Here is a 10,149-nt window from a genome sequence, read left to right as displayed (position 1 = left end):
AATATGGAGAGGGAGTCTACTCCAAAAATGGGGGATTTTCTGGGATACATATATGTCCCGCCAGCAGGTCCTATTAATGTCACAGGCTAGATTTTGGTCCTGAGTGCATGTGACACGTGGTGTTGATTTGTGGATATGCAGCATTTCTAGTAGGGCGGGGTTTGAGATAGCTTCAAATGCAGGGCAGGGGTCCCCCCATGAACAATCTATATGAGCTTGAGTAAAGTGAAAGGGACTTAAGCCTATTTTCATAGGATAGGTGTTGGAGACCCTGAATTCTTCTAGTTAGGAACACCTGTGGCCCCTCCAGCTGTCGCAAGTACCTAGTGAGGTACATACCAAAGGGGGCATTGTACTTGATTATAGGCCTGATTAAGGAAGAATACAGAGAGGTTATAACTTCTTTATTCCTGGATGCTATGCCCTTGTTTATTATATGAGCCATGTAGTATGCCCTATGCACTACTGAGGCTATGTGTTGATCAAATGCTAGACTGCTGTCTACCAAGGTGCCCAGATCCCTTACTACTGATTGTGTGCTAAGGATGTTGTTGTTGATATGGCACTTGGTGGGTACATCATTTTTACCAAAGGGGCTAACTATACACTTTTTGGCATTGAGTTTGATGCCATGTCTTATGCACCAGTTGTTTGTCTGGGTAAGTCCCTTCTGAAGAATGTTAACATCATTTGGGGAGTCGATGAACACCCTCAGTTTGCAGTCATCTGCAAACTTGGTCAGCCACAGACCATTTGTCCTTGCCTGCACATCAGAAAAATATATTCCAAAGAGTAGGGGTCCTAAGACTGAACCCTTAGGGACCTCACTGGTTACAGGTTTACTATTTGAGATGGAGTCCCCTATTTTGACTGCATGAGTTCTGTCAGTGAGCCAAATGGCAATCCACCTAGTGACGTAAGGGTTGATGCCCAGCTGATTGAGCATAGCTACTATACCCAAGTGAGGTATGGTGTCAAAAGCTTGAGCCAAGTTGAGTTAGGCAGTGTGCACCTCTTTTCCCTCATCCAGAGTCTTGGTGAATGTTTCAATTTTATTTTATTTACAAAGGCATTTTCTACAGGGTTTTTTCGTACATCTATTAAACATTAGCTCAGTAGTAAAAATATTGTGTTTAAAAGCTAGTGAACACTTATTAATTATTTGATTGCAGTTAGATGCACACATATCAGTTTTAAACAAAGTATTATTTGCTACAACATGTTCAACATAGTAATGAGTTTATCTGAACTTCTGGAATCAATTTAATATGTCTCTAATGGTGTTAAAATTAAGCCTAAGTTTATTATCCTGAGACAGTAACTTGAGCAGTGCACAAAATTAGATGGTTAATCAACCTCTTTTAGGTTGAAAGGCCTGTTCTACACTCAGCAGCAGCATCTAACACTGTGAGTACAAGAGGTGTGAAGTTGGAAAGGAACCGTGGTTGTTAACAATGCTGGGCAAGCTACGAGCCCAGTGCATGACAGGGAATGCTATCCTCTTCACTGGGACCAAGACTATCAGAAAGAAATACTTACACTTTGCTGTAGTGTCTCTTAGGCAAATCACTGCATCATGTAAGGAATAATGGCCTTGTTATAGCCCAGTGTGGGGTCCCCTGAGGGAATGAGGTCCAATTGGATTAAGACTGGCCCTTAGTGTGGTGTTGTTCTGGGACTCAATAATGAAGTAATAAAAAGTTACATTTGCTCTTGTAAGCTCGTTAAATGCATGTCTGTAGCTATCCTTCTCTGAATTAAAATTTTAATCAATTACTATGTGATTTACTTTGGTTCTACAATGTTGGTAGAAAACAGACACAGCTGTGTAGCAGCTAGTTGCAAATGAGTAACACAGCACCCTTCAGGGTTACTGCAGTTTATTTATCAACAGACTGTAAAGTAACACAGGTGTACAGACAATTTCTCAGGAAAGAAAACAATAACACTAATAGGAAGTTTTAAGGTTCTTATAGAGTAACTAGCTTTAGTTGTACTGCAGTTAAGACAAAAACTATTAAATGTAATGGAAAACAATCATTTGTCTTTGTTGCAGGTTTTTTGTATACATCTCTCCACTGTAGGAAAAACAGTGAAGCACCATCTTGCAGCATGAGTTAGGAAGTTACTTACAGTACCAGCAGCAATTTATAATTCACTTGCGTTCTGTTTCTATAAACAGACAATGCATTTTAAGCAGTGCAGTGTTTTTATGTACTCTTTCATTTTCACAAGAATTCATAGTTAATTTTTGTTCTGATTTAAAAAAATCTGCTCCAGATAATGATCAAATCTTTTCATTTCTGTATTGTTCCAAATGTCACTCTCATGTTCTCCTCTAGATTTAAAACAGAATATATTTCCGGAGCACTTCACTGCTGTAGGTTGGTTTTCCTCAATAGTCTGCTTAGCTGCTTCAGGATCATGGAGATCATCCAGAAGGATTATGACACGTTCATGTCCTATTAAACAAAATAATGTGTTTAAAAACAAGAAGCCCGGTGAGGATTTGAATGATAATACATATGGTACATGACTGCATAAAATAAAGACAAAACAAGAGTTCACAACAGAAATCTAAACATTTTGTTTCAAAATAGCTTTACCAAAGAGACAAAAAGCCATCAGTCATTATACATCATTATGGCCAAACATTTTTTGTTTGCACTTCTCTTCCAATTGATCTAAATTGATTTATATCTAGATTTGTGGCTTAAATACTGCCAAACTGTTAATTTAGTCATTGTCTAAGAAATTAGATAATGCCCACATAGATTCTACTCACAGAACATGGAAAGCATATTTCTTAGAAAAAGGCAAACTCCAAACCTAACTGCATTTTAAGTGGAAGGAGGAGTGACAAAGGATGGGATACCAAAAAGTCTTAAACTATATTATACTGGTGTTTGGAGTAATTCAAGGGGCAGTGCGAAACATTTATTTATTTGACATTTGTTTACTGGAAAAGTCTGACTGGGTCACACAAGAGCCCGTTATCAGCAAAGGTCAGGGGAGAAAAGTTCCATTTGACAGAGAATTTTTTTCAAAGACATTACATGAAAAACAGTTGAAAATTAGACATTTCAAAAATAATCAACAATACTGTAAGGAATAGAGATATAACAAAAGTATGTTGCAAAGAGAACAGTGAGAAAAAGCAAAATAAAACACTATATACAATTCTGGAGAGCATTCAGATGGCTTAGTGGTTAAGGTCTTTGCCTCCCACGCACAAGGTACATGGTTCAATCCTGACCTTTGACCAATGCCTGTTTGGAGTTTGCATGTTCTCCCTGTGTCTCTGTGGGGTTTCTCCCATGTCCGAAAAACATGCTGAGTATTTCCATCTCAAATTCACCAATGAATGGAGCTGTGGGCAGCAGCACAGACTCTACATGGTGCCCTATAGGGGGAAGAGTTGTACAGACCAATCGCTTTGGTCATCTACTGTGGTGCACAGTATCCTCAAGCTAGGAGAACACGGATCACAGATTGCACACTGTGGCAGGGCTAGCCGCTTGACTGTGTAAAATATGGCTCTAGGTGATTCAGTCATGTTGACCAATGTCGCTAAAAATGGGCATGGGTAGCTACCGGTGATGGGTTGAGAACCTGGCCTACTCTGACCTACTCTGACTCACACCAGGGACATGTGCTAATGGTGGGAGGGGTATATGTGCCCCTATTGGCCAGTGTGTGCCTGCCATAAAGCCCAGCAGCCCTGGGATGATAAGCTACTGACTGGCCGATGTCTAGTTGCCCAGCCTGGGTAAGCTGGGATAGCTCTGTTGAGCGAAAGCTGGACGTAAAACCAACCAACCTATAAAACATGAACTGAGAATTACTATGCTTAATGTAGGTTCACTGACAGGACGCAGCTTGGAAGTAGATGACATGATGATACAGAGGAGGCTGGACATCCTATGTATCCAAGAGCAGTGCAGCAAAGCCACTTGGCTTAGGATCCAGAGTCTACTACTCAGGTGGAGGGCAGGCTAGAAATGGTGTAGGAATTGTGGTGAGAGAGAGGCTTCAGAAGGCAGTAAGGGATATCATCAGAATTAATGACAGACTCATTGCAGTCAGACTCCAGTGTAATGAGAGGGCAGTATTCATAATCTCACAGCAGGGTTGTGATAGTGAGGAAAAGAGTGCATTCAGACAGCGGTTACAGGACAACATGAATTGGTGTTAATAATGGGTGACTTGAATGCACATATCAGGACAGACAGAACAGGCTATGAGGACTGCCTGGGCTCACATGGGTGGGGCAACAGGAATAAAGGAGGAAAAGCCATTTTAGACTTCTGTCTGGCAAATGGCTTGACAGTGGCCAACACATGGTTCAGAGAGACAGTCACAAGATCACATACAACAGTAGTCAACATACAACCCATGTAGACTTCCTCCTAGTAAGGAAAAGGTACCAGGGTAGAATCCATGATTGCAAAGTCATCCCCAGTGAAACAGTTGGCCACAGCATAAACCACTAGTTGCCACAATCAGCTGCAAGCAGTGGTCAGAGAAGGCTCTAAGACCAGGCTGAAGACCTGGATGTTAAAAGGAGAGAAAGTACAACAGTTCAAGGAATTACTCAGGGCTTTATCACCCCACGAAGAGGAGGAAATAGGTGGAGTTGAAGAAGAATGGCAGCACCTAAAAACAGCATGTGTTAGGACTGTGACAACTGTGCCCTGGCCTAGCAATCAAGGAGCCTCAATCCTTGTCACCAACACCAGGGAGGGCATCTCATATAAGAGGAAAGGATAACAAATAGACACAGTAAAGTACAATTTCCCGTAAGTGCACACAGGGATCACAGTCAGACTGGGGCTGGTTGCTCCCTTGCTCTCCAGGTCCCCAATAAGACTCCCCACTGGCACATCTATAGGGTCCAGATCTTAGCCTAGCTGGCAAGCTAACCTCCAGTACCCTCTCTGTCCCACCAGTGCTTCGTGTCCCTGCCCAGGTAGCTGACACACCATACACACTTTGAGATAAGTATTTATACAACTTCACAGACACTCCTGGGAAAGGCTGACACAGATTCTCCAGCTGTGCCCCTTTGCCCAGACTATATGGCAGTAATTTCTGCCACCACCAGCTAATACTTATCAGCTACCCAAAGACCCTTAAAAGGGTGTCCAATTATTACTGTACAATATTATTATCCAATTGGTAAATGTGACTAAGCAACCAAGGCTTATTGGAAGGGCTTATTACAGGATCACTTATAGGTTCATAGGTTCATACTAGGCTATCTGCCCTAGGGCATTTATAAGCCTAGCCAGAGTGTGTTTGGCTTTCACCACCCATATTAAATTAATTTTGCTATTCCCTTTTTTGAGGTTAGTATACTGTGCCTCTGTCTAACAGTGACACAGAAGTGATACCCGGGGTAAACCTACGATCTCCCATCCACTCATCAAGATTCCTCTTGAAGAGAGTCAATGAGGGACTCTGCCTGACCTGGACTGGGATTTTATTCCAGAGTGAAGGGAGCCTCTGGGTTATGAATCTGTCCCTCCAGCATGTCCTATTTATTTCAGTGCTGAGGTTCAAGTCTCTTGAGTGCGTAGCTCGATGGGATTTGGATTTTCTGAGGTGCATCATGTCCATTAATTCCGGGTTGGACATGGCTTTATATGTCAGGCACAGATCGCCTCTGAGCAGGTGGTATGCCACTGAGTAGAGCTGGAGTTTCTTTAACCGGGCAGCATATGGCATCTGTTTGAGCCCTTTGATCCTCTTGGTGAGGTACTTTTGGGGTCTTTCCAGTTGCTGCAGGTGTCTGGTAAGGTACATCCCAAAAGGGGCACTGTACTCAATTATGGGCCTGATGAGGGATGAGTAAAGAGGCATGATGACCTCCCCTGATCTAAATGTGAATCCCTTCATGCTTAGGTAGGCTATATAAAATGTTTTTCTAACCACTTTGGCCACGTGGTTGTCAAATGAGAGATTGCTATCAACTTGGGTCCCCAGGTCCCTAATTACTTCTTCTGTACTTAATGGATTACCAGGTAATTTGTGGGCACTTTGTTTTTGCCAAAGGGGATGACTATACACTTTTTGGCGTTTAGCTTGAGGCCACGGCTCTGGCACCAGTTGTCTGTTTCTATGAGGCTCTTTTGGAGGATGCTTGTGTCAGCTGGAGAGTCAATTATGGCGTCCAATTTGCAGTCATCTGCGAACTTGGTCAGCCACAGTCCTTCCGTGTTGGCCTGTACCTCCGAGAAATATATACCGAACAAGAGAGGTTCCAGGACTGAGCCTTGTGGGATGCCACTTGTAGCTGGTTTGGGGTCTGACATGGCTCCAGCATTTCTGACCATGTGGGTTCTGTCCTTGAGCCAGTTTGCAACCCATCTAGTGACATAGGGGTTTATATTTAAGCTGGTGAGCTTATCTATAATGCCCGAGTGGGGTACTGTATCGAAGGCTTTTGCGAGGTCCAGGTAGGCTGTGTGAACCACCTTCCCCTCGTCAATGGCCTAGGTGACTGTTTCAAAGAAATCGACCAGGTTTAAGAGGCAGGATCTGCCCTTAACAAAGCCGAACTGGGTAGGATCCAGTGTCTGTCGGTCCCCAATATCTTTATTTATGAGGTCCATGATGATCCTTTCCATAGCTTTGCAGACCAAGCTAGTCAGGCTTATGGGGCGATAGTTTCCAGAATCCATTGAGGCACCACCTTTGTGGAGAGGGACCACTGTTGCTGTACGCCACTCTTTGGGTACATATCCTGTAGTAAGGCTGAGATTGAGCAGTAGTTTTATGTTTGGGTTTAGCTCTTCTTGGAGTTCATGTAGGACGCAGCCCGGGACACCGTCTGGTCCCACTGATGCTGTGTTTTTTGCTTTGGAGAGGGCGGCTCTTACATGAGCATCTGAGATGTCATGGGGGGCAGTACTCTGCTGGGATAGATATTTGCCCTTTTGGTGGGGAGGGGGGGAGAAGTTTGCGCTGAACCTGTCAGCTAGGATGTTGGCAATGTCTCTGGGTTTGATGTATTTTTTGTCATTTTGGACTAATTCTGAGCATATCTGGGAATTCCCACCCAGGTTCCTAACATAACTAAAGAAAGCCTTGTGATTATCCTTAGTGTCCTGTGCAATTTTTCTCTTGAAGCTGGCCTTAGACGATTTTATGAGTGCCCGTAGTTTTTTGCTAATACTGATCAGAGATGCCTTCCCTTTTTGGAATTTTGCTCTATCATGTAGTAGCTTCCTCCTTCTATTGTATAGTTTGTTTATGGCTGGAGTCCACCAGACAGGACGTCTGCCTTTGGAGGACTGGGTCTTGGTTTTATTTGGGATTGCATGATCCATGCATTCCTGAAGGTGTTCATAGAATGCATTTATAAAGGATTCTGTGGTCTGGGCCGTATTTGTCACAGGCTCGGGGGCTTTGAAGGATTCCACCTAGGTTTTGAGGAGTGTGAAATTTGCTTTAGAGAAGTTTTTCACTGTGGTTTTCTGGGCAGGGGTTGGGGTCGGGATGTGAATATCCAGTGAGATTAGTTTATGGTCTGATCTTACCAGTGAGGGATACACTTCTGGTCTGGAGCATAGAGTCCCTATGTTGGTGATGATCAGGCCCAGTATGTTTTTCCCTCTTGTGGGAGTGGTAACAAGTTGTTCCATAGCATTTGAGTTTATAAATTCTAGGAACCTTTGGGCTAGGGTGTTGAAGCTAGAGTAATGCTCCCAGTCTGTTTGGGTAGTTGAAGTCGCCCAATATAATGGTGTTTGTAGAGACCTACATATTTTCCAGTGTTCTCAGGAAGGCCGAGTGGGGTTCCTGGGTTTGGGAGGGTGGTCTGTAGCAGGCTATAAACTGGAAGGCAGTTTTACCCACTGTTAGTTGCACGTGGATAGTCTCTGATGCTTCGTGCTGTGCCACCAACCTGGAGGTGTGGGTATCTTTGACAAATATTGATACTCCCCCTCTTTTTGTGGTTCGGTCCAAGTTTTGGGGCCGAAAAGCATGGTATGAGGTATACCCTGGTAGTGCTGGGGTGCTCTCAGGAGCCTTGAACCAGGTTTCTGTTACTGCACAGATATCGATGTTCTCCATGCTAAGGAGAGTTTTGAGTGTGTGCATCTTGAGGATTAGACTTCTGGCGTTGAGTAGCATTACTCTTAGTTTCTTATCCATTGTGATACCTATGGAGGTGGGTCTGTCTTTTGAGCCTTGCCTAAAAAAAGGCACTATGGGGGAAGCAAGAGTCTTTGCCAATATCCGAAAACCCAGGGTTGATAGGTGCAAGCCGTCCCTAGTGAAGCATCGTGGCTTGTCGAGCATGTCATCTCAGGCTGACAGGCATTTGATCCCCTTTGAATGACACCAAGCTATGAGGGGCCTTGGGTGAATGTGTGTGTGTGCATGTTACAGTTGTGTGCCTGCCTGGGTAGTCACAATATTATAGTTAGCTAGAGGATAGGTAGAGTAGATAGATGTGAAAGATTGTGTGTGTGCATGTGTGTGTGTGTGTGTGTGTTTGGGTGCATGTATATGTCTGTGTGTGTGTGTGTGTGTGTGTGTGTGTGTGTCTGTTTGTGTGTGTGTGTGTGTGTGTGTGTGTGTGTGTGTGTGTGTGTCTGTTTGTGTGTGTGTGTGTGTGTGTGTGTGTGTGTGTGCGCATGCGTGTCTGCGTCCTTGATTGCAATCAGGTGAGTGGTATGTGTCATACGTACTGTGAGAGCGAGTGACTGAGTGACTGCATGTGTATGTGCGCGTGTGTGCATATGTGTGTGTGTGTGTGTGTGTGTGTGTGTGTGTGTGTGTGTGTGTGTGTGTGTGTATGTGAGGGTGTTGGCCCATACCTATCAGCTCCCTTAGACTAACAAAGACTGTAATACATGACGGAACACTAGATGGTCACTGTTAAAATCATTACACTAAGTCACTTAAAAAGTTAATAGAACAACAAGTTTTGTACCAGGAAGCATTTTTTGAACAAAAAGTATGAAAATCTAATGCCTGGTGTTATTGACCGACTGTAATCGTACCTGATTTATAAGGGGGAGGTCAAAAATAAGAAGCAGGATCAGGAACATTCTGTAAACCAGGAGAACAAGTAATGCAGGAACAAAGACCACAAGTTAGGGATAGATTTTAAATATTACTTTAATTCTCTTAAAAAGTTAATAGAACAATAGTTTAGCATTGTGATGCATTTTCAGATCGTTAAGAGGTATGAAACTCTAATATATGGCATTACTGAATGGCTATGCTCTTCTGTGATTTATGAGGGAGAAGACAAAATTAAGTGGCAGCATTGGGGCATTCTGCAAAACCAAGAACAGTTAAGTGGTATGTGTGTATGCGTGCTCGCGTGTATGTGCGTGTGTGTGTGTGTGTGTGTGTGTGTGTGTGTGTGTGTGTGTGTGTGTGTGTGTGTGGGTGGGTGCCAGCTCCAATGTGATGCCTGTGCTACTTGTTGTATGTACCACTGACAAGTGATGATTAGAACTGGTGATACTTAGAGACCATTCAGACAAGCAAATTAAACAATAATGAGATTGAGAGACATCCACAGCCACAGTGAGGAAGCATCTTTTACCGCAATCACAGAAACTGCATTGACCACAACAGTTAATGCGAGTATAGGGACAGGGGTGCCAGCAGCTATTGAAGGCTGGGGGTGCGGATGGCAAGAGGGGCAGTTAGTGATTTAAAAAGGGCAAACTTTTTAAAAGTGTTTACTACCATTACAGGAGCATCAGCGTGATGCAAGCTAAGTTTCATTAAGGATAATTGCACATAAATTTCTTACAAAATTAAAAATGAAGCCAATGTGTGTTGATATAAGGATTTATGTGTTAAAGAAGAAATTGCAGCACTTTTAAATTAAGCATGCCATTCTGAATTATGTTACCCTTTTCTGTACAATTTATCAGTGGAGATTAATTAGCTGACAAAAGTACTTGATGCAGTACCTGACCTGCATAGCGAGAACTGCAACAGCTTTATAAGCAGGGATGCAATGGACCTACATCTGACTGTACTGTTTAACAATATACCACACGTCCCCTAATGACCACCCCTCAGTAGTCTGTCCATGTATGCATAAAAAGCAAATTACATCAAAATGAATCATTTCTTCAAGGTTCCCTTAAGCAGTTTGTCCATGTATGCAAAAAC

The 10,149-nt window shown here is 43.1% G+C and overlaps 1 protein-coding gene across 1 annotated transcript in view; it reads right to left on the bottom strand.

Annotated features, from left to right (window-relative positions):
* Positions 1 to 1,839: 1,839 nt before the first annotated feature.
* The window catches only part of LOC122798903, a 39,698-nt gene continuing 31,388 nt past the window's right edge, over positions 1,840 to 10,149 (bottom strand). The window contains exon 2 of the mRNA XM_044068003.1: positions 1,840 to 2,462. Coding sequence (XP_043923938.1) covers positions 2,245 to 2,462 — 218 coding nt within the window. The 3' untranslated portion in view covers positions 1,840 to 2,244. The remainder of the gene's footprint in view (positions 2,463 to 10,149) is intronic.

This window comes from Protopterus annectens, chromosome 3.part1 (assembly GCF_019279795.1).
Source record: "Protopterus annectens isolate FY-2018-M chromosome 3.part1, PAN1.0, whole genome shotgun sequence".
Classification (NCBI taxonomy): domain Eukaryota; kingdom Metazoa; phylum Chordata; order Ceratodontiformes; family Protopteridae; genus Protopterus; species Protopterus annectens.
The sequence above is the reverse complement of the archived record's forward strand: the minus strand, read 5'-3'. Positions and strand labels throughout refer to the sequence as shown.